A 26,123-nucleotide genomic window follows, 5' to 3' on the forward strand; every position below is an offset into this window, starting at 1 on the left:
ATTTTTTATTTTCTTAATCCTTCATGATTTTTTATTTTTTTAGGTTTGAATTAATTGCTTAAGAATTAATTAAATATATATTTTTAATTTTTAATATTTTTTTAAAGGGGACACGATTTGATCATGATCAAAGTTTAGGGGAACAAAAATGTTAATTTCTTATGCCATGTCATCGCTTAAACGACAAAATAGAACGAAAGCTATAGAAAGACTATTAATAGTTTATGGATAAATTTTAACAGCCCGTATATTTTAGAGGGCACGATTTAATAATGTAAAAGTTCGAGGGAAAATGCTAATTATTCATTTTATTTTCATGGGGATATATTATGGGAAAATCTATGGATGGGCATTTTTTGTTTTAATGAGATTGATAAGTTATAATTATTTTTTTATGTGATGATGTATATTGTAATTATTGTAAATCTTCAATATGTTATTAAATTTGTTTGGAAAATTTATTGTGTTCAAATTAGGATTCAAACAGACAGTTTGACACGTATATAAAAGTGAAACAAGCATGCATGCCACATACTATTTCCCAATTTAAAGCGAACCTGCCAAAAAAATTACACCCCTAAAGTAGGATTTCGAGATTTATCATATAATTTTTGTATTTTGTTAGGATTTTCGCTTTTCCTCTATAATATACTAATATTTTCTTTCATTATTATATATATCCAAACATGTTACCATCCCAGGTGGAAACACCATCAAACATTAACATCATCAAATCACTTTCTCACTCACTCTTCTCCCACCAGAGAAAAAAAAAAATCCATGGAAGAAGACCAAGCTGTGTGGGATGACATCGACCTGTCCTGCCTCCCAGACTATGACTTCTCCATCGCAACACCCTTCCCCGCTACTACTCTCCAAGATTTCCACTCCATTACTATTTCATCCCATTTCAACATTAATTCATCACCAACGACAATAGATTCACTGTCGTTTAGCCATGCCATTTCTCTCTGCCCTTTCGTCGAAACTGGAGCTCATCCTCCGGTTTTGTCAAACCCGGCTCAGCAGAGCGGTTCGAGTTCTTCGACTTCCCTTGTTCAGAAAAAGAAAAAGGTCACTGAACCAAAGCCACAATCCGATGAGCAACGTATGAAGAAGTTGATTAAGAGTAGATTGGCATCTGCTCGGGACAGAGCCAGAAAAGAGGCAACCCTTCTTTTTTATCATCTTGTTATTTATAACTAAAATCTTTATTAGCCTTTACGTTAAAGGGTTCGATATATATATATATATCCTAACCCTAGTTTTGTTTTTTGCAGGCTTATAAAAAGGACTTGGAACTTCAACAGTACCGGCTAAAGGAAGAGAAAAAACTGCTCGAAAAACAGGTGAGAACACAATAACATTTGTTATATATATTTATTCTCACTTGGGTCTCTCAAATTGTTTAGATTTTTTTATCATTATATATATTATGTTGCAGATTCAGAGCACGGTTCTTGAATGCCCAAAAATGAGTACGAGTCTGTATAGAACCTTCACAGCACCATTTTGAGAAATGAAAGAAAGTAAGAAGAAATAAGACTTTGCCTTAGATATATATATATATATATATATATATATATATGCAAGTGTGTTGTAACAAAGAAGATAAGGGTGTGGTTGAGTTTTTTCTCTTTTGGGGGTTCTACGGGCTTTGGCTTTACCAAGTTTTCTCAGAAAGACTAAACAAATCAAGATTCATACTCTGCTTCATTAGTATATAAATAATGTAAAAAGAGTACGTACGTGATGTATTTGTGTGTTTAAAATGTAAGCTTTTCATTCTCTAGCTTTTTATTATTATTATTAATCTCTTTATTGTTTCTGTCTAGGAAACTAAATTAATACTTGTTTTTAGTTGTTTGTTAACTATGAGTGTGACAAAATCCACTTGACAAATTCATTCATATTACGATAGCGTACTTTTTTTATCTATATATATGTAATAAACTTTGATTAAAATTGTTTCGTCGCTTTTTTATATTTATTTTTATTTTTAAGAAATATAATAAATTCAATTCAAATGTAGAGATAAATGAATGAACTCACAATGGCAAGAAACTATGGAAACCTCTCTGAAGTTTGCCAAAAGTTAAGCAAAAACTTCTATTGACAGCTTTATTTATAGAGTTGAAAAATACAAGAGAAAAGCTCAAGAAGAGCAGAACAGCTAATACAACCGTAATTACACCATTTTAGCCCCACAAAAAAATAATAATAATACACCAGTAAATAGTAAAACTTAGAATTAGTTAGAACAAGTGACAAAGAATGGAATGGAATGGAATGGAATGGAATAGAAATGAATCAATTAATCAATTTTCATTCCATTAATTTGTTTTGTATTTTAGAGTATTGGAAGGGTTTTTTCACCATTTTTTGTGGAATAAATATTTCGTTTGAAAATATGAGAAAAGACTATTCCAATACAAGATTGAAAAAAATTTAATATTTTTCTTATCAATTTTTTTTATTCATATTATTTTTATTCCATTCCATTTCTATTCCTCAATTTTCATTCCCTCCAACCAAATGATACCTAAGGTAGTGTTTAATTCGGTGGAATGGAATAGAATGGTAAAGAGAATAGTAATAGAATTAAATAAAAATAGTAATGAGAATGATAATAATAATATGATATTTGGTTTAATTATGGAATGAACATTAAAATTAATCATAATTATTTTATTTGGTTGAGTGCACTACTAAAAAATTGAGGTAGTTAAACTGTGGTAATAAGAACGTTTATACAACAGTTTTGATACTGTTGTATCATGCAGTGTAGTGTCATGTACTAGCAGGAGATGACAATTCAAATGTACCACAGGGGACGAAGTTGTTGTGCAAATGTCATCTCTTGCAGAGCATAATATAACAGTTTATGAGCAATTGTGGTAACATGAGACAACAATTTTAAGCAATTGTCGTGTCATATGGTACATGAGATAACATAATGTTGTGAACTATCATCCCACGACGCCTGTGCAAAAAAAAAAAAAAAAAAAACTTCTCTATAACTTTATTTTGAAACAAATAAAACATTACAGCTATAACTTTATTTTGAAATTGACTTTTGTTCTAAACATGACATGGCTCATCAAGAAAAAGAAACTTTGACAAAATTGTTTCATTTTTCAAGATTAGTTGACAAAGTTGGTTCACTTTGATTATAAAAGAGATATTCAACAAGAAATTGCAAATCAGATTCACCCGTCACCATTGTTGATCCTATCAAAACTAATTTAAAGCTATAAATTGTAATCAAAGACATTCAGAATATGAAACAACCATAAATATCAAGGAGTTACTCAATCCAGGGCAGCAAAGAAGATTTCTCAATCAAAACCCCCCAAAATAAATTCAAAACCACAAAACAATGAGTAAAATACTAACCTAAATAATATTATTATCAATAATAAAAAAATCTTTAAAATAAATTATATTAATCAGTTACAATTTAACATAATTTTAACAAATCAATAATTAATATATTTGAATTAGTGTCCATAAAAACCAATCAAATATATATTTATATACTCATGTCCATAAATTTTCTATAAATCTGGCAGCATAACAACTGTAAACATTAAATCCCAAAAAATTTAACCCTGCGATGAACACATATACAAAGTCTCAGGAATCAATACAATCAAATAGGACAAAACAACAACCCAAACAGATCAAAATGCCAAATTTAACATCCTAATCTCATAATAATTTTGCTAAACCATATATAATTTAACTAAAATAAACTAATACTTATAATTAGAAATTATACCCAATCATTCTAGAGAACTATACGATCTAAATGGTGACGTTTGGAGCTCGAAATAAGCTTCCAAAGCCCTTGGAATGCTCCTGGCCGGAGCACCACTGTGCACGGTGGCGACGACGGATGTACTACCACCCATCGGTGATGATTAGTGACTAACCCTACTGGGTTTTGGTGCTCGTGGTTGTGGTGGTGAGGCTCTCTTCTCATCATGGCTGGCAAATCGAGGCCAAACTATTGGGGTTTTATGCCCTAATTAAAATTCAATTTTTTTGTAATCTCATTTATTATGAATAAAAAAATAAAAATCATTTTTTTGACTTGCTCAATCACTTTGTTCACATGATTTATTTTCATGAATATTTGTTTAATATAAATTTATATTAAATCCCGAGCATATAGCTAATCGTATTTGTTGACCTAGATTTTGGCCAACTGACACAGAGTCAAAATACGCTTGACGTGAATGAAAATATTTAAAAGAATGTGATGACGAAAATACTAAAGACACAAGATTTTATAGTGGTTCGGCACCAAGATATGGTAATAACCTACCACTACAACAAAAATTGGTTTTAGGGGCGACACATGTCGCCCCTAATAACCCTAAAAGTCGCCCCTGATACATATCAGGGGCGACATGTCGCCCCAGCTCTGTCGCCCTTGATAAAATGTGTCTAATATGGTACATTAGGGGCGACTCAATGGGTCGCCCCTAAAAGTTGAAATATCGCCCCAAAAATTTGAACATTTTGCATAATTTTTGTTGATGTGTCGCCCCTGATATGTCACTAGTCGCCCCTAATACCATGAGATGTCGCCCCAAATGTTTACACGTGGCATAAATATTAGTCGATATGGCGCCCCGGATATGTCACTAGTCGCCCCTAAAAATATTTTATTTATAAAAAATAATAAAATTAAATAATTAAATAAAATTTTAATTAATTATTAATCTAAATTATTAATTTGAATTTAAATAATTGAAAATAAAATATTAAAAATAAAAATATTATATTAAATATTCAAATTAGTTTATTAAGATAATAATTATCCATATTCTTAATACATTAAGATAACAAATATTTATATTGTTCATATAATTTAACAATAATTAATAATAAAATAAACCTAATCTCCTGAATCAGTTGCCTCGTCCTCCCAATTGTCTTCTTGTTGCGGTTGCGGTTGCTGTGGTGGCAGCATCGACCAAGGATATTGGAGAGGTAATGTGGACGATCGAGCTCCATACATGTAGGGATACGGCGGCTGCGACGACGGTGGAATCGGCCACAGACCTCGACCCCTTCAATTTGCGGCCCACTCCTCGCTCATGTCCACACCTTTGGCCCAATACTTTTTGGTAGTAGTATTTGAACCTGTAATGCATGTTAGTTTTTACTCTAATAATCGTTATGTGTAACGTTAATTGTAATAAGATCAGTCCTATAATGTAATATTATTGAATAAAAATGAATATGATATGTAGTCTATCTCGTATCATATTCTACGTTTCTCGTGTTATATTATTAATTATTTTAAATTATGACTATATTTTCATTCTCAAATGCCATACAAATCAACATGTAGTAGTTATGATATTATAACTAAAGTCAACCTCAGACATTAGAAGGAAAAAAGTAGCTTTGAAATATTATAGGAAACAAAAGTATGTACAAAAAGGAAATAAAGAACGTTTTATTTAAATGAGTGCATATCATTTAATACAATGTCGCCCCTGATAAGAGTGGGGCGAATTAATATTTTTATTTAACCTAAACCTACATCTTATTTTCATCTCCCCTCTAGACAGCCCCATACTCCTACAGTCGCATCCTCTCCATTTCCTTCCTCAATCTCTCATCTCAATCTCTCTCTAAATATCTCCCAATCTCTCAATATTTCATTTCAATAAATATTAATAACACTAATATTACCTAAACCTAAACACATATTAACACTAATAATTCTAATATTTCAAATATAAATATATTTTTTATCAACAAAATTAAACTAACTAAAACAACTTTGGTGAAAAAATTATCACTAGGTGATAATATAAAAAACTTCTATCCTATCTTTGGTGATCAAATTTTATCACCAAAGAAAAGCAACAAAAAATGAAATATTTTTTAACACTAGCTGTTTTACGATGTCTTATAAAATTACTTATAGGTAATTATTTCATAATTAGTTATTTTTTTAAATATCAAACTTATTTTTAAATTATTTATCTACAAATTTAATTTATTTTTAAATTATTAAATTTGTTAATATTATTTATCTAAATTTTAATTTTATTGTTAAATTATTTATCTAATTTTTAATTTATTTTTAAATTATTTAATTTGTTAATATTAAATAAAAATATAATTATTTATTTTATTTTAAAATTATTTATCTAAATTTTAATTTATATTTAAATTATTAAATTTGTTAATATTAAATTAAATTATAATTTTTTTAATTTTTTAAAATTATTTATTAAAAAATATAATTTATTTTGTAATTATTAAATTTGTTAATATTCAATTAAATTATTTATCTAAATTTTAAAAATATTAAATTTGTTAATACTAAATTACATTATTTATATAGTTTTTTAATATATTTTAAAAATATTAAACTTGGTAATATTAAATTAAATTATGTTTTTTTGTTAATTCAAATTATTCAAAAAAAAATTGTATTATTTAATTCTCGCAACTCTACCAAAATTTCAGCAGCATAACGACTATATTCTATGCTATCTCAAAAATTTAAAAGCCTGCAATTGACATTCAGAAAATTTTCAGAACATTGACAATATATTATACATTTTTCTACACATATTCACAATATATATTTTTCTACAAATATATTTAAAACAGTCAACACACATTATTTTCTACACACATTATTATTAAATTATAATTATTTATTTATTTATTTTCTTACTTACATATTAACAACACTAAAAACATAATACTTTTTACACAAATTCACATATTAATTAAAATAATTAAGAAAAATTATAAAATTTATAAATACCTTGATGCCACAAAATTAGAGATATCCTAATCACAAATTTTCCAAAAGATACTCCTTCAATTTCTACACAAACATAATATACATAGTTATCAAAAATAATATAAATAAATAAATGAACTATAAATATACATACACACACCATGACACACATTATATATATTTATAAAATAAACACATAAATAAATAAAAAAACTATAAATATATTATACACACACTGGCACATTATATATATAATACATAAATAAATAAACTAATTTATATATATATATACATATATATATACTTACAGATGTGGTGGAGACGGCACTGTGAGGCGGTGGTGGAGGCGGCTCCGTGTGGCGGTGGTCTCGCAGCAGCTCCGTGAGGCGGTGGTGGAGGCGGCTCTCAGGCGGTGCCGATGGAGAAGAAGATGGAGCCGAGAGAGAGAGAGGGAACGAAGCCTAGAGAGAGAGAGGGAACGGAGTCGAGAGAGAGAGGGAGACAGAGCCGAGATCGAGGAGACGGAGAGGTAGAGAGAGGGAAGAGTGAGGGAGTGAGGGAGAGATCGGGGGAAGAGAGAAGGAGTGAGAGAGAGGTCAGGGGAAGAGAGAGGGAAGACTGTGTATGTTTTCATTTTTTTTGTTTTGTTACAGATCTGGTGAGGGGCAGGGAGAAAGATGAGTATATAAAATTATTAGGGGCGACGGGTCCCATTATTAGGGGCGACGTGTCGCCCCTAATACTTTTCACAATTAAAACGCACCGCCAAAATTTCCCTCTTAATTTTGGGCAAAATATCTGATTATCAGGGGCGACATGTCGCCCCTAATAATGTTCCATAATATTAGGGGCGACTTACAACGTGTCGCCCCTGATATTACCATATTAGGGGCGACAATACTTTTCACCAATTTTAAAATTGCGCCCAAATTTCACGTAAAATATCTCACTATCAGGGGCGACGTGTCGCCCATAATATTGCATTTTGTCGCCCCTAATAACCTTCCATAACACTACAAGAAATCTGATCTTTACCTACCAATATTTTACCTACCAATATATATTGGTAAGGAAAGTAATGTTTTGCCTACCAATATTTATTGGTAAATAATATTGGTAAGTAATTATTTGTCATTAGTATATTAATTCAGAAATGTTATTTCCTACCAATATTACCTACTAATATGGAGACTTTGCCCACATTTATTTTTTAGGGAAAAATTTTACAATTCCCGCTCAATTTTTCCTCCAATTTTTGCTTATTTTTTATTTTTTATTTTTATAAATGCTTATGTGTAAGCATATGTGTGATAATATTGATGATCTGTAAGCTGATGTGTCTGCCATCTTGCCTTTTTTTTTTTTTATCAAATTAACAAATATATTATATGCTATATATGTATATATATATATGATATATTATAACCCTTTCACGCACCAGATCACTGTTTCCATTCCTTGTTCTTACATAGCTTCCGTTCCGTTCCGTTCCTGCTTCCCTTCCGTTCCTGCTTTCATTCCGTTCCGTTCACTGTTTCCCTTCCGTTCCGCACGCACCCTTCTAGATCAAATCACTGTTTCCATTCCCTGTTCTTACACAGCTTCCGTTCCGTTCCATTCACTGCTTCCCTTCCGTTCCGTTCACTGCTTTCGTTCTATTCTCACATATTGTGAAATACTGAAGCTCTCACCAGATTAGATCGAAGTGACCAAGCACCGTCTCTCTCTCCAACGCAGGACGACTCTCATCTCGATCACACACAGACACGGTAACTGAAATGTCCTGATTTGTTTTTTTTAGTATATTTAGAAATAACTTTTCTGTATTTGATTTCTTGAAGCTTAATACACTCACTCACTCACTCCACTAGGCTGTGAAAAATTATAGATTTACTTGGGATTTTCTAATGATGTTTATACATAATAAGTTTATGGCTGTCATAGCTTATTCTTTTATAATTTGTGCAGAGTTTTGATCAAAAGAAGAATGGAAGATTCAGATTAGATGATTTCATATCTCTTTGTATATTTTTGCAGTCAGCTCGGTAAGTTTCTCTCGACAGAAATACAAGTTTTTTCTCGGAATAAAGAACAAAAGTTTTATGTGCTTAGAATGAATTTTATACACACAATCGATATGTCTCTCAGCATTGTATACATATTTTGTTCCACACTCTTAATCATATAAAGGCGTTTGGCTTCAAGTGAAACTCTTGAACACGTATAATTTATCATCTACACCAGTTCAAAATGGTCATAAGCTCATAACGGAGGCTTACTCATTTTCTGCTGTTGTTTTGCTTGTTGCAGTAATATGTTTGATTCATTTGATACTGCTAAGCAGGGCCGGGTGACTCTTGATCTCAACCAATTTGTATATTGCAGTGAGTATTTTTTTTTTAATCTTTTTTAGCAGTATAGTCCAAATAACACATGGGATTTTATTGCTTATTTATGTTATGTGAAGAAAAAAAACGAATTGAAGATAAATCATCGTGTTGATAGCTCTCTCTCAGTCTTGGGTTTCTCACTTACCAGATCAACCAAGCTGTACTACTCAGTTTAGTTCAGATCTGACGAGCAATAATAATATGTCACTAGTGACAAAAACTAGTTCACCGATCCAGTTTTGTTGTACTAGTACTAATAGAAATGACATACAAAACTCCTCTACCAATACTAGTAGCACAAGTTTGACTTACCCTCCCGTTGACTTTGCTTCTTACAAAGCCTATCATAACTCCAATATTAACATTTCAAGCTGTGGAGATCAATATTCCCCAGCTAGCTTCCTCTTTTCAGCCCCTCCAGATAATATATCTCCTTCCATGTTACTAAACACGTCTTCGGTGCTTGGAGATCATAGGCATGATCCTTTTGGCTCTAAGGCCTCTCATGATCATCAGGGTGTTGATTTGATCTGTGGAATATCACAGGACCAATGTACTAACGATGTTAATGTCTCATGAGATCATTGCCACCACTCCTGACATAGATGGACGCAATGTTGGTGAGGTTTGAGTGCATAATAGAGCTACTCCAATGATTCTTTTCACTTCTTCCTCATCAAATTCTGATAGTTCTGAATCTGGCAGCTCAATTTCGCAGCCTTGTTCATGCCAATTCCAAGCCCATTCAAGTAGGTACATTCTTTCTTCATCTAAGGTAGAGTCAGAATTTGGCCTGCCACTAACAAGCTCTAGAGCCACAACTCCAAAGGCAAAGATATCAGTTTTCTCTGTAAGGTGACCACGCATGGCATATTCTGGTGCAAGATAACCAATTGTTCCAGCAACATGAGTACTTATATGAGTTTGTTTATCATCATAAAGTTTAGCCAAACCAAAATCTGATATTTTGGGAATGAGATTATAGTCAATGATGAAGAAGAAAGCCTTACTGTATGGAATAGTTCTGAGTCTAAAGTATTTGTGAATTGAGATACTATATTACTTGTATAGCTAGAATTAATGTTATTTGCAAAAATTCCAACATTGCTCAAAAATTACTGTATGGAATAGTTCTGAGTCTAAAGTATTTGTGAATTAATATCTTTGCTGAATTTTCATTCAGTTCTTTTATAAATATCAAGCTAGTAAACCAGCACTTTTGCTAATTGATTTTTTAATTATTAAATTATATATATTTTAAAACAGCTATTTTGTTACTTTTTCTAAATTTGTAAGTGAAGACATATTCTAGTTTCGTTCATAATAAGTAAATTTTCTTCTGATTTCTTTTCTCTCATTGTTTTTTAATTTCTTTTTAGCTAGAATTACATTTTTATGCTTTATGGGATGTAAGGATTTTGGGGTTTTTGAGTTATGTTTGTTTGCAAGTTATGTTTTCTAAAATTTTTGTATAACTTTCAGATCTGATTTTATTTTAGTTTTGATTGATTTTGAATGTGTAAATATGAGCATGATTGAATTCTTGTTGTTTTTATTGTTGATCATTATTTTCAATCAGAATTTAATTGTAATATGAATTTCTTGTAGTGCTTTGAGGTTTTGGGCTTGGTCTGGGTGGCTCTGTGATTTTTGAATTAGGCTTGGCGGCTTTAACACTTTTGGAATTTAGCCTTGGAAGCCTTGAGGTAACATTTTTATGATTTATAGTGATATCAAATCCTTACTAATCTAAAAGTTTGATGATGAATCATTGTCCTGAGGCACTTTTTGGTGCTTTGTTTATAGTTTTTGTGATTGGTTGTTTATGCATTTGAATTTGTCTATGCTATTTCTTTTGTATTTTGTCTTTGGTACTTTGTTTATGACTTGTTGTTAGTGGCTTTCCCTTTGTTGTTTATGTACTAAGATTGATTAAAAGTGTAGTTTCTTTGGAAGATACTACAAAATAATAAAATAAAAAATCAGTAAATTAACACTATTTAATAAGCTTACTGTCATTTTTCTATTGGTACTTAGTTTAGAGTTCAGAGACAAACTGTTATGGTTTACTTGCTTTGTGAAATATTAATAATTCATGTGGAAAAATTAAAGCCCCTTGTTTACTGGGGTGGAAAGAATCTTTAAAGCCTCCTTCTGGGCAGTAGTAGTAACCTTTGAATATGTAAAAAAATATGTGCACCACATATATATACATACATATATTTATATGTTTCTATATAACGACAATAGTTCTTTTAATTCAATATTGTTTTTTTTTTTTTTAAAAAGAAAGAATTAATAATAAAGATGCATTCATGAATCCTTGTGATAGATCAAATCCCATGTTACTAAATTGAACCTCCCCAAAAAATGCAATGTCCATGAGAGGTGCTTGTCTAGCAGCAACTTCCATGATTCTCAGTTTAGCTGCCCCAAGTAGCTGAACCATAACAATTTTCATTGTTTTCCTCATCCTTTTTAGCCTCTCCATTTTCATTTCACTTCCCCCAAATCAATCTCCCACTCTCTCTTCTTTCTTATTTTCCTAATTCATTTATAATAATCTACGAAAGAGAAAAATCTTTAATATTTACCATCCTTTCTTATTCTTTTTCTTGCTCTTGTTCTCCTCTGTGTTCTTTCTAGAATTTGGGTTCATCATCAGCTCTACCAACTACAACAAGGGACCCCATTTTGTTGGTTCATGGATCGTCATTGGATAAATATACCAAATAAACTTTCAACAGAATATGCTGCTGGAATGAATGAATTCATTAGTGTTGCAAGACACTCCATGGACTCCAATGGGATGGTTCTATGCCCTTGTTGTCGATGCGTGAATAAGAAATCACAATACATGCATGTGATAAAGTTGCACTTGATCACTCATGGATTTCTTAGTACTTACACAAGGTGGTATCACCATGGTGAGCAAGTAGAGGAAGTAGAAGATGATGGATTATTTGATACCGAGGATAATGTCGAAGATTCGGATCAGAGTGATGATTTGGCGGCAGGTCTTCATGATGCTATTGGTAGTAAGTATTTTGACATTGGTCCAACTAGTGACTTCAATGATGAATCTCCACTTAATGTGGATGACAAGTATGATGCATTGTTTGAGTCACTTCATAAGCCTTTGTACAATAATTGTAAAGGTTTCTCTGTCTTAAGCGCAACGGTGAAGTTGATGAATCTCAAAGTGCTTAACAAATGGACAGATAAATCATTTGACAGTCTTTTGGAGTGTTTGAGAGAGATATTGCCCGAGGGTAATCAGTGCCCAGGGAATTATTACCAGACGAGGAAGCTTCTTTGTGAGGTGGGCTTAGGCTATGAGCAAATTGATGTTTGTCAATACGATTGTGCATTGTTTTATGGTGAGAATGCAAATGCAGTGTCATGTCCTGTATGCAAGTCTAGTCGTTATGTACGAAATCAAATCCCACATAAACGACTTAGATGGTTCCCAATCAAGGCACGACTTAAGAGAATGTTTAGTTCGAAGCACACTTCTAAAGATATGCGATGGCATAAAGAGGTACGGAAAAATGAAGCCGGGATTTTACGTCATCCTGCTGATAGGGATGCTTGGAAGCATTTCGACAATGTGTATCCTGACTTTGCAGCTGATCCTAGGAGTGTACGACTGGGGTTGGCGTCAGAAGGGTTTAACCCTTTCTCTAATATGACATCAACCTATAGTTTGTGGCCAGTGATATTAATTCCGTACAATATGCCACCTTGGGCTTCTCCTAATGGAACAAACTATCTCATGTCTTTGTTAATTCCAGGCCCTAAATCTCCTGGAAAAGATTATGATGTGTTCTTGATGCCATTAATTGAAGAGCTTAAAGAGTTATGGGATGGAGTCAATGCATATGATTTGTATGGTCAATGCATGTTTAAACTTCGAGCTGCAGTCTTGTGGACAATTAGTGATTTTCCTGCTTATGCATACTTGTCTGGGTGGAGCACTGCTGGTAAATTAGCATGTCATGTTTGTCTTGAAGATACAAGATCTAGAAGAATAACTGACAAACAATGTTTTATGGGACATCGATGTTATTTGAAAAGAAACCATGCTTGGAGAAAAAGTAAAGAATATGATGGATCTACTGAATTACGTGGCCCTCCTAGAACTTTTACTGGTGACGACATTTTAAAGCAATTGGATGAAATTCCTATTCATACCCCTGGTAAAGCACCAAGTAATTCTTCTAGAAAACGTAAGCGTGGAGAGAAAGAGCTGAATTGGTGTAAAAGAAGTGTTTTGTTTGAATTGCCATACTGGTCAAAGCTCTTGCTGCGTCACAATCTTGATGTGATGTATATAGAGAAAAATGTATGTGATAACATTATTGGAACACTTTTAGACATTGAAGGCAAATCGAAAGACACTTTAAAAGCTCGTAAGGATTTACAAAATCTTAATATTCGTGAAGAGCTTTGGCTAAAGAAGGACCTATCTAATAACAAGCTTGAAAAACCTTATGCTAGTTACACTTTGACGAGAGAAGAATGCAAAGATTTTTGTAAATTCATTCAAAGTGTTAGATTACCGGATGGATATGCTTCGAATATTAGTCGATGTGTAACAGATAATGACAAACTAGGAGGAATGAAAACTCATGATTGTCATGTTTTACTTCATAAGATATTACCGGCTGCATTACTTCCTTTTCTGACAGAAAACATTCGTGGTACTTTGATTGAACTCTGCCAATTCTTTCAAAAAATTTGTGCAAAAACATTACAAATCTCTGACATAGAAGAATTGAGAGATGGAATTGTAATAATTTTGTGCAAGTTGGAAAAGATATTTCCCCCATCATTTTTTACCATAATGGTTCATCTTTGTGTTCACCTACCCGATCAAGTGTTATTAGGTGGTCCAGTTGCTTCGAGATGGATGTTTGGGACAGAGCGCCATATGGGTTTGTACAAGAAATATGTGAGAAACATGTCTCGGCCTGATGGTTCAATAGCAGAAGCTTTTGTTGTAGATGAAGCTGTAACTTTCTTGTCAAGATATGTTTCTAACATAGAGACAAGATTCACAAGACCCGAGCGTAATTGGGATATACCTTCTCCAAATCATAACTTAGATGTTTTCAACTCCAATGTTCGTCCATTAGGGGCATCTACTATCAAATTGCTTCAAAATTGGAGACAAGTCGTTCAATGGTATATATTGAACAATTATGTAGATGATATCCAACATTTTATCGAGTAAGTAACAATTTCTTTTATTCTTCTAAATTATCTCAACAAAATATCATTTACTTATTCATAGAAATGAATTTGAATGTAGTGATCATATAAAATTGTTGGAAGAAAAAGGTCTTTCAGATTCAGAAGTTGCCTTAGAGCACAAAGAACAATTTCCTTCTTGGTTTAAGAATAAAGTAAGAGATTATCTTTAATGGTTTCTTACTAAATTCTTAAGTTGTGACATCATTCATCATAATTCAAATTCTTTCATACTACAGGTGTCTCAAATGCGAGTTCAAAAATCACCTCTTGCCAATGATGATTTGTACTCTTTATCTCAAGGTCCACTTGAACGGTACAACACCTACCAAAGTTGTATTGTAAATGGTGTTCGATTTCGATGTAAAGAGCGTGACAATACTCTTAAGACACAGTGTTCTGGAATTTGCACTGAAGGTGATCATGACAATATTAATATCCTATACTATAGTGTCTTGATTGAGATTTTGCAGTTGTCATTCGTTTTAGATCGGAAGGTGTTCTTATTTCGTTGCAAGTGGTATAACTCTAATCCAAAAGGTAGATCAATTGTTGTGGATCATAATTTGACTTCCATCAATACATCTACTGATTGGTATTCTAATGAACCATTTATCTTGGCAACTCAAGCACAACAAGTTTTCTATTTGCTTGATATGAAGCGTGGTTCAAATTGGCGGATTGTTCAAAAAGTAAATCATCGATCTATTTGTGACATTCCTGAAATTATGGAAGAGACAGTAAATAATGATGTGTTTCAAGAAGAAGAATCATTTCAATTGCCACATTTTCAACCAACTGAGGATTTCATTGAAAGTTCGTCTTTAGTTCGATTAGATGTTCCTTCTGTAACTCTTTCAGACCAACTTGTTGTTGATTTACTTTTAAACCAAAATCAAAATTTTGACAAGGATAGTGACTTAGATGAAGATTTTGATGAAGAAAATATATTCTCTAATAATGAAACATTTCTCTCAAGTGATGACACAAAAAGTTATACAGAATCAGAATGTGATGATGATGCAGATTCTTAATTCATAGTTACTCATCTTGTCATTGATCAGTTAGTGCCTCGTGAAATTTGTCTACAAATGTTCTTCCCCAACTAGCCAACTAGCCAAGCACCCTGTACACAAACAGAAATACAAGTACAGAAACTAAGGTTTGCAAAATCTGAGATGAAACAAGATATCCAGATTCTTAATTCATAGTTAGTTTCTTAATATTTGTAAATATTTATTTACTAATCATTTTCTTTGTTTTATTTCACAGAATTTTAGTCATGGCACCTGGTCGTCGCACCACTCGATCTACTGCTCAAAGTCAACAAGTTGAACCAGTCATTGATCATCCTGCTCCACCTTCACAAGTTGTTCGCACTACTCGGTCGAGAATAGAGAATCAACAAGTTGAACCAGTCATTGATACTCCTGCTCCCCCTACACAAGTTATTCGCACTACTCGGTCGAGTTTAGAGAATCAACAAGTTTGTCGCACCACTCGATCTACGGTACTCAGTCAACGACCTAGAACCACCGCACAATCTAATGTAGAGAGAGAACACCCTCAAGGCTCCACACACCCTACTGTACAGGGTGAACAAGTCAATGTGACGACCCATTTTGATACCGAAGATGATAATCAATCTTCCCAAGTTCCATTAGGTAAATTTAATGTCTTTCATGTTCATTTCTTTAAATTTCTATTTATTTCAATTAAGATTATATTGTATTATAGGACAAACATCTTCCTTTAAGCCACGTGGAGTTACTCGCGGCTTGACAACTACAACTATAGCTAAGGCATCATCAACTGGAAAGTTGTCAATGACTTTTAATGTGGAGTGCCGTCAACCAATTTGTACTAATGCTGAGAAATTTAATAATGAGATTGGATTCATTATTCGGAATCATGGTACATTTCATTATAAAGAGTGGAGAATGGTCCCAGAAGATGTGAGAGCTCCATTGCGACACTATCTTTTGGTAAGTCATTTCACAATATTGCATTTATATTTGTAATATTTATAATTAATATTGTTTTATGTTATAGGAACATTTTGACATCAACTTGAATGATGAGACAACTAAAAAATGCATTGATGAGCAAATGAGAAAAGCTTGAAAGGGTCATAAGTACAAGCCGCACTTATATTTCAAAGAAATTGGAGGAGAAAATGATCTTGAGATGGCCAAGAGCAAACGTCATCCAAACTTAAAAGAAGAACATCAAGAAGATTGGATGATTTTGTGTGATCGTTGGTGTTCTCCTGAATTTAAGGTTACATTTTTTAGTATTTTGTTTTGTCTTTGATTTACAGATTTTAGTGTTAAATTGTTCAATAAAGTTTGTAATAAATAGACATTGTGTTGTTCAAAAGAAAATGTTGTGTAAAATTTTTTCTAATAAATTTTATTTGGATTTATTTCTTTAGGAAAGAGCATTAAAGAATACTACCAATCGATCAAAGAGGAAATGGGAGTCGAAAAATGGTTCAGTCTCCACACCACGACATCACATTCGACGTGGAATGGTGTTAACTTCTCCTACCGGTCAAATTGAGACATGGCGTCTAAAGCATTATGATGCTGAGAAAGGATGGACTGGAATAGAGCTTGGGCCATTATATGTAAGTAATTTAAATTTTTATTTATTATATTTATTATATTTTTTACTAATAATTAATTAAATATAATATTAGGATAAAATGATGGAGTTAAGGGGTCAACATCCTCCAGAAGAACTGTCTGATAAAGAGATTATGGAGCGTGTACTTGGACGTGATTCGGTATACTTGCGAGGGTGGGGGCGGTCTCCTAGTGTCACAACTTCTACTTCACATCGTGAAAATATTGTGGGTAATCAACCAACTTATGAAGAGTTACTTGAACGACTTAATGATACAACTTCCCGCCTTAATGCTACTAGCGAAAAACTTAGTGTAGTTGTGGATATACTTCGTCATAACAATTTGATGGCACCGCCTCCACCACCTCCAACAGACCAAGCTTCAGATGCAAATTTAAGAGAGTCGCCATCTATTTCAGTTCGGGAGTCACAAGATGATTCTTAGTTTATTTACATTAATTTTGCTAAGGAATGAACTTTATGAAGTTTTTTTTATTTTGGTAGGGGTAACCTTAAAATGATAACTTTATAACTTATTTTAGTATTGAACATTATAAAGAATTTTAGCATTAAATATTTTATTATTGAATGGTTTTTTTCTAATTTATTTCTAATATAGAACATTTACAAATAACTGTTATTATCTTTTACCTACACATAACCATTAAATTTGAACAAAATATAAATTGTGTAACAAACCAATAAAATAATGCTATGTGGGCTAATAAAATGATGCCACATAGGATGCCACGCATGATGCCACGTAGGATGCCACATATGATGCCACGTAGGATGCCATGCAGGATGCCACGTCATCAAACACGTCATCTGATGACTCATCAATTGATTTACAACTTAGTGGGGTCCACTGATTCTTTTACCTACCAGTGTTAATAAGTGTAGGTAAAGACTCTTTCCCCACTAACTTTTACCTACCAATCTCTACCAATTCAATATTGGTAGGTAAACCATATTACCCACCATTATGCTAGTTTTACCTACACTTATAATTGGTAGGTAAAGACCCCATTTTCTTGTAGTGTAATATTAGGGGCGAAAATATGCCGCCCCTAATATTGTGGCCCCTAAAAGTGGTTTTTCTTGTAGTGTACGTCCACTTGAATTGTTATTGAAATAAGATCCAAATGGGTGATCAAAGAACTCGGGTTCAATGAGTTTCACTAACCTCTGAAGAAAAAAATATAATTATTCTAGTGTAATCTCTCTCTAATCTCAAATGACCACTTTTGTTCAAAAGAAAAAGATCCCATCCTCTTCCCTGAGCCCTCTCCTTCTATTTATAAGCTCAGGGAAGATTTACATTGATTTGCTACAGATATTCTTTCCTAAATAATCGGATACTCAGGAAATTATGGGAGATAATTTCGGATTCCATCATAACCGCCTAAGATTTCCTCCGCGTATAATGTGCGTACGACCAGGCTGGTTGTATGAAGAAACCGATCGCATGATACTGGATGTCTTCCTGGTCGATAACCGAACACAGATTCTGCCAGGTGTCAGCCACGTGTAATTAATGCCTGCCATGTCATTCATTTCTTATTTTAGGGATAACAGTATTTATAGTGACATAATCACAGTGGAATATAAATATGATTATATGTTCAAACATAAGTTAGTTCTAAGATTAGTCAGTGCACAGGATTTACACTGACTTATCAATCTACGATATGATCTAATTACACATTGTAGTGTTATGTTATTTTCAGAACATTAACAAAGTAGATAAGATCGGATGTATTTGTTACATCGGCCTGGACCGATATTGACAGTAGATAGGATAAGTAAACATACCATTATTACCTATTCTAGTCATATCATATAGTTGATCATAGATCAATTCAATCTCAATTCTGAGTGGTTAGTATTCTAACTGATTGTATTATTTGAGTTCTTTGACTTGTTCGTTACCAGCTTACCTAACGGACTAGCCCATACTTTCATCTTGGGAACTCTAAAGTATAATTGAGTGGGAGTGTTGATCATAGATATGAACATCTATAGCTTCTGATGAAAAAGTGAAATGATGGTTTCTTTTTAGTTTGGTTCAAGGTGCTAAATGATAAAGATCTCATTTCAATAATTAATATTAGTTTACTGAAATATCATTTACAAGGAGCTAAGTGTTTTAAGGATAAAATACAATGAGGGGTAAAACAGTATTTTAGTCCCATCTCATTGTAGACCGTCTATAGAGGATTGAGTGACAATTATGGTTGTAACAATGGATAATTAATAATGTATCTATATTGCTTATAGAGTGTTCTATGAATTCAAGAGTGCAATTCCGAGTCTTTAGTGGAGTCACAAGGAATTAATAAGTTAGTAAATTTATTTGTTATATTTATGATAACTTATTGGAGCTTGATTTCATAGGCCCATGGTCCTCACTTTACCTTGGATAAAATCATCTAGATAGTTTCAATTAATTGATTTAATTATCAAAGTTGACCAGATCAATTTTGGATAGTTTCACAGAGTTATGTAATTTAGAGAAGAAAAGAGAAATTATGGCAGATTTATTAATTAAGATAAATTGGTATCTAAATTAATAAATAAGTTTAAATCAAGGTTCAAATTATAAATAATTAATTTGATAAAGGATTTAAATAATTATTTAATTAATTAAATCAATAGAAAATAATACATGTCTTGATTTTAAGTCCAATGGGCTTATAATTAAATGGGAAATTTCACGGGCCTAAAGCCCCTGAGAATTTCGACCTAGGGCTGATAATTGGCTATTATTTTATTGATTTTTTAATTAAATAAATGACATAATTGAGCCTATAAAAAGAATGCTAAGTGAGAGTTGAAAATAGATGACAGACACACTTGTTTATGAGAAGATCAGAAGATCTAGTAGGTTTTAGATTATCTCTAAAGCATAAGTCCTTTTCTAAGCCTTAATATGCTTTTCTCTTCTTCTCTCTATATCTATCTCATGTGTTGAGAATTGTCCACCCTAGTCTAGGTGATTCTAAGGATACTTTGGAAGGCTGTGAAGAAAATTGAAGAACGGTTTAGTTTCTTGGTAATAATCTGCGACAGAAAAGATACAAGGGTTAGAGAAACTGAAGGAATAACTCAATCATTCCGCTGCGTATAATGTAAGTATTCTTATCATTATTTCTGTTTGAATTCTATTTTAGGAATATGTTTTAGGTTATCTTATATTAATATGTTTAATATATGATTTACATGAAAATAAACAAGATCTTGTATAAGTTTTCCCAATACAAACAACCTCGAAAACCCATGGACGCCAACGAATTGATTTCGTTTCCTCCTATCACTTAAAAGCTTGATCCTAGGTCAAAATTGTTATACCAAGAATCATTTAAAGACACACTTTTTATATATAAAGATATGGTGCATTCTAGTTTTAAAATTAAGTATTTTTTTCTAATATTCTTTTTTAAAAAAATACCTATAAATTTCAATATATTAAATATATTAAAAAAATTAAAACTATGAATTGAAAAGGTTTATTTTATGAAATTTTAATTATTTAATTTAAAATATTTCAAAGCCAACAAAAAAAAACTATGTATTAATATATATATATATATTATTTAATTAATGGCTAGAGCAATTAAAATAAGTAATTTTTTGTTTAAAAAAACCTAAGAGCAAAATAAAAAAATTGTATGTATGTCTAATTTTACTATTATATATGTTTGGCTAAGCAAAATAGGTTAAATTTCAAAATAATTAATTAATAAAAGAAAGAAAGAAAATAATAAATTAAGCACATAATAATACTTTTTTATTATAGTTTAGAAAACATAATTGATAGAGTAATTGAAATACTTTAATATGAAAATTTAAAATATGTGATGAGAAATTATTATAGCTCACTTATTATTATTATTATTATTATTATTATTATTATTATTATTATTATTATTATTATTATTTATCTTCTTTATATGACTTTATTACTTTTATTTTAAAATAAATTATTTACCTTATTTAGATGACTTTAAAACTAATGGGGTTAAAAAATAAAAGAATATTAAATCTAATGGAAAACAACAATTTTTGCAAAAAAATTATTTACCTTACTTATTTAGATGATTTTAAAGTAAAGGTGTTAAAAAATAATTAAAAAAATTGTTAAATCTAATGGAAAATAACAATTTTCGTTAAATTCGCTCTTATAATATATAAATATCTCTTTCCTTAAATTTTCCAAGGATATTTAAGCATATTTATTAAATTATTTTAAAACATGAAAATTTAATTAATAATACTAAAAAAAATTATGTTGCATTATACCACAGTTTAGTTAGAAATGTCATCCCGTGTTAAAATAAGACATGTAACGATAATCTCGCTCGAACTGTCTTCTCATGTAAGTTTTAATTCGCATGGCATGACAGTTCGAGAGCAACTGTTGTGTCATGTTTATTTTTTAACACTAAACGATAGTTCTATGAAAATTGTGGTCTCATGTGTGTCATCTAAGTATAGTTTTGTAGTAGTAGTGCGAGAATAGAATGGAATAAGTAGTGTATGGACAAAAATATCTCTACTTAAATTTTTATTTTATTTTATATTTTCATATGTTCATAATTCAAGTAAGAGAGATTTATAATTTAAATACATAACAAAAAAAATATTATTTTAAGTACTTTAAATTATTTTTTTATTATTAAAAATTATTATCTAATTTATAATTCCATTTAAATTTTATAATTATTTTTACATGCATTAACAAAAAACAAAGATAATAATAATATTAAAGAAACATTGGTGAAGAGAGGCTACTAGCTGCAAAAAAAAAAAATTTATTTAATTTCTTAATTTAGAAAAGAAAAATAATGGGTAAAATAGTCTTTTATATTTCATATTTAGGCTTAATTAGTAATGGAAATTTCTTTCTATAGGTTGAGCATTGGAATGAATATTAATATTCCATTAAATGGTTGAATAATAATTCTAATGGAAAGCGATATTACGAAGCTCTAAAATACAAAATAAACAATGGAATATCATTTTTCATTCCATCCCAATCTCTATTCCCCTTCATCAAACATGTTATACTATTATGATTATCAGAAAATATAATGTATACATGTATTATTTATTTTATTTTTATTGAATGGGCATTTGAGAAAAGTAACTATGGGTTATTTATGCAAATTTAGAAAATTTCCTCTTAAAACCCAACAAGCTAAGTTGAAATTGGTAGATAAGACACATCTTGACATTTTTCTATCAATAATTCACCTTTATTTATATATATATAAACAGTAACTTCTAGCTAGTTGTGTGGAAATCATTTATTGAATTGAATTTATATAAATATATAAATTTTGTCAATTCTTTTAAATTGAATCCATTCACTTTTTAACAGTTACGTATATACTTAATTAGTACATAAAAATAATAAGAAATATTGGGGGATGTGACAGAGAGAGGAACAAGAGGGAATGTAAGATCAGTAGTGTATCTTAAATTTATTCCTAATACATTTATTTAGGGGAATTCGTAATAGGGCTTCACTTTAAGCTTTATCGGTGAGGGTCTCAGTGTTTTTGACCCGTGTATAATTTTCAACGCGATTTTTTTTATCACCGTGTATATTGTAGTTATTTAGAGCATCCTGCAAATTTTCAAAAAATTCCGAATAGTTTACATTACCGAAAACTAAGTTCAAACATGTTGTTGCACGCATGACTAATTTTTTTATGCGCGTGGAAAACAACATGTTTGAACCTAGTTTTTGGTATTGTAAACTATTCGAATTTTTCTGAAAATTTGCAGGATGCTCTAAATAGCTACAATATACATGGTCATAAAAAAAAGCACGCTGAAAACTGTTCACGGGTCGAGAAACACTGAGAGCCCAACCGATAGAGCTTAAAGCGAAGCCCCTATAGAAGAATTGCCCTATTTATTTATAGTTATGATGGACATAAAATGTGTTTCAATATTATTTTGGCAAGTTTAATATAAAAATTCAAGTATCATACAATATAAAATAAGAATTTAATTATTAAAGAAACACTTTTGACAGTCATTGGTCATTGTAGGATCTCATTTATATAAGTCTATATGCATGCTATTTATTGCACAAAATAACATACAATAGAAAATATAAATACATACATAGATGTGATTTTCATATAGAGACACGTAAATACAATAATAAATACGTTAGAGTAGTTACGAGATGCGTAACGGAACAATGACTACACTCTTTGGATTCCCTAACCTTATGTCATTGTTGAATGCTAGGTATTGCAAGGAATCCAAACCGCTTTGAAACAAGACCACAATCTTCCAAGTCTTTTTCTAAAACAACCTAGTGTTTGTGTGGGTCAGTCTCAACACATGAGAAAAGAATTCCTAGAGAGAAAACTAAGAGAGAGTGGGCGGCTAGGTATATAATATTAGTATTTAATTTTTACTTTGTCAAATTCATCTCACCTAATGAATTCTATAAGACTACTATATATAGGCAATTAGCTAGGACATAAAATAGGTTTTAGTTACACATTTTATTTTAATTATTTCATAATTATAATTAATTAAATAATTGTCAAAATTAACCAATTATAATTTTGACATTTATTTAATTCATTTTATTAATATTAATACAAATTTATCAATATTAACAAAATTGTCTCAATTTGCTATAATACTCTCTTTTTGAGACTTTGCAATAAAACCTCAAATTTTCTTCTATTTCTTTTCTCACAAAATATCAATAAATAATTTAACATTATATATTTCTATTGAACTAGTCAATATGATATTTTTATAATTAATAATTAAATTAAATTAAATATTTAAGACTACTAGGTTCATTTTGATAAGAGATGATATGAGAACCATGGATCCATGAACTCAAGCTCCAATAAGTTACCGTGAGTTTATTTATAACAAATAATTTCACTACCTTATTAATTCATCGTGACTCCACTATAGACTCAAAATTGCACTCGTGAATTCATAGAACGCTTTACACTAAATGTAAATACGTTATTCATTTTTATAACATAACCGTTATGCAATCCTCTATAGATGATATACTAATGAGACAGGTCAAAATTATCGTTTTACCCCTCATTGATATTTTATCCTTAACTTCCGCAAAGTTCACTGTGAATGATATTTCTGTAAACTTAATTATAGAAATGAGTACTCTATCATTTAACACTTGAATCAAGCTATAAAGAAATCATTGTTTCACTTCTTAAACAGAAGCTATAGATTTCATATCTATGATAAATACTCTCACTAAATTATACTACCAATTCTCCAATATGTAAGTATGAGCTAGTCTGTAGGGTAAGCTGATAACAAACAAATCAAAAGACTTGAATAATACAATTAGCAGAATATTAATCACTCAGAATTAAGATTGAATTGACCTATGGTCAACGTTGTGATATGATTAGATTAGATAATAACAATACTTACTTTTCTTGTCAATAATCAATATCGGTTCAGTCAAATGTAACAAAATATATCCGATCTTATCTACTTGGTCAATGTCTTGGATAAGACATCACACCCCGAATGTGTAAGTAGATCATATCGTAGATTACTAGATCGATCATATCGTAGACTATATCAGTGAAAATCCAATGCACTGACTTAATCTTAGGACTCGTTCTTTTGAACATATAATTACAATTATAATCCAATGTGACCTACTCACTATAATTTTATTTTATTTTTGGTAAATCAGAAATTCATTGATACCAAACAGAACCTTACAAATAAACAGCACCTAAAACATGCCTGGATATGTCAACTCCTTACAATATATGTCTTTATATTTACAAGGCTTCAAACCATTCCCAATCTGTACATGTAACTTTTCCCAGCTTAATACTGTGTATTCTACTCTTAACATCATTAAGTATAGCCTATATTACCAATTCCACTCTCTTGACTTGTTGAAGCCATAACACCTCATTCCTGGCGCACACCTAATACACAACGGCAGCAGTAAAGGCAGCAAGAACTTTCTTCTTGAACCTGCTCAATTTAGCTCTCGAAATCCATCTCAGCAGGCTATAAATCGTCTCTGCTTTAGCTCTCCAACGCAGCCTTACTTTGAGACTTTTAATACACCTGTTTCTAAATGGGCACTTAAAAAATAAATGCTCAATATGTTCTTCACTTTGTCCACATAATAAGCAGCTGCTGTCTGGTACAATGCGAATTTTATGGAGCCTCTGCTTCGTTTTCAACCACCTAGTCACTATAATTGTAATTATTTATATGTTCAGAATTTTATAAATGTTTGTATTATTCAAATAATCATGTAATAAAACAAGCAAGCAACATGGTTGTCAAACTAAATGATTTTTACTTCTTTTATTGATAATATAAAATCGTGTTTATGTCCGACATGGTTTTATAAGGGCATAAAACTCAACAGTCACAAGTATAACCTAGTGTACTACACTTCCTCAGAAGTTCTCAAATTTGAATCTTTCTCTCTCAGTATAAAAAAATACTTTTAACGTCTCTTGAAGAAATTTTGACATTACAAACATAATCACCAACCTTCGAGATTTCAGATATATTAATTAATAAATAAGTTCTAGCTCAATCGGTTATATAGTAATTTCAAATGTTATACTAAATCGTTTTTAATTTTAATAATACAAGAAAGAGGCATAAATTTAGCTTGGAATGGAAAATTTTAATCTGAATTGTGTAACTACATCAAATTCTACATTACAAATCATCCATTAGAAAAAAAAAAAAAAAAAAAAAAAAAGTACAAAAAAAGTGACTTAAATCTAGACCACATATCGTTATTAATGTCCAATATTGGTTTGTCATTTTATTTAATTCTTGCTTCGTTATTTTTGCAAATAAATATAGAATGAAAAATCCTCTCCCCCATTTATGGTCTCCTCTTTGTCCTTTCAATAAATAACCACCACTTGTCTTATTATTGTTTTTCCCTTCAACTGTTTCATTTGTCTAAACAATAGTACTTTCTGTTAGTTTCGTCTTAGTTCTATCTTCCCAAACTGTTTCCTTCATATATTTTGATGCACAGATTGATCATT

At 31.1% G+C, this 26,123-nt stretch overlaps 2 protein-coding genes and 2 long non-coding RNA genes across 4 annotated transcripts; all 4 read left to right on the forward strand.

The window, feature by feature from the left end:
* The first annotated feature begins 780 nt into the window (after positions 1-780).
* Positions 781-1,516, forward strand: LOC133806699 (uncharacterized). Its single transcript, XM_062244792.1, has 3 exons — positions 781-1,167; positions 1,281-1,349; positions 1,445-1,516. The coding sequence occupies exons 1-3, from the start codon at positions 781-783 to the stop codon at positions 1,514-1,516; spliced, it is 528 nt and encodes a 175-aa protein (XP_062100776.1).
* A 7,181-nt stretch (positions 1,517-8,697) lies between these two features.
* Positions 8,698-10,881, forward strand: LOC133805062 (uncharacterized). The gene is made up of 3 exons (XR_009878817.1): positions 8,698-8,829; positions 9,095-9,168; positions 10,783-10,881. It is a non-coding gene; the product is annotated as an uncharacterized LOC133805062 (long non-coding RNA).
* Positions 10,882-11,878: 997 nt separating this feature from the next.
* Positions 11,879-15,461, forward strand: LOC133806701 (uncharacterized). Its single transcript, XM_062244793.1, has 3 exons — positions 11,879-14,406; positions 14,489-14,582; positions 14,667-15,461. Exons 1-3 carry the CDS (start codon positions 11,879-11,881, stop codon positions 15,459-15,461), a joined length of 3,417 nt encoding a protein of 1,138 aa, XP_062100777.1.
* An 813-nt stretch (positions 15,462-16,274) lies between these two features.
* LOC133805063 (uncharacterized) lies at positions 16,275-17,043 on the forward strand. The gene is made up of 3 exons (XR_009878818.1): positions 16,275-16,412; positions 16,480-16,707; positions 16,862-17,043. It is a non-coding gene; the product is annotated as an uncharacterized LOC133805063 (long non-coding RNA).
* Positions 17,044-26,123: the final 9,080 nt, after the last annotated feature.

Source organism: Humulus lupulus, chromosome X, assembly GCF_963169125.1.
Source record: "Humulus lupulus chromosome X, drHumLupu1.1, whole genome shotgun sequence".
Taxonomy (NCBI): domain Eukaryota; kingdom Viridiplantae; phylum Streptophyta; class Magnoliopsida; order Rosales; family Cannabaceae; genus Humulus; species Humulus lupulus.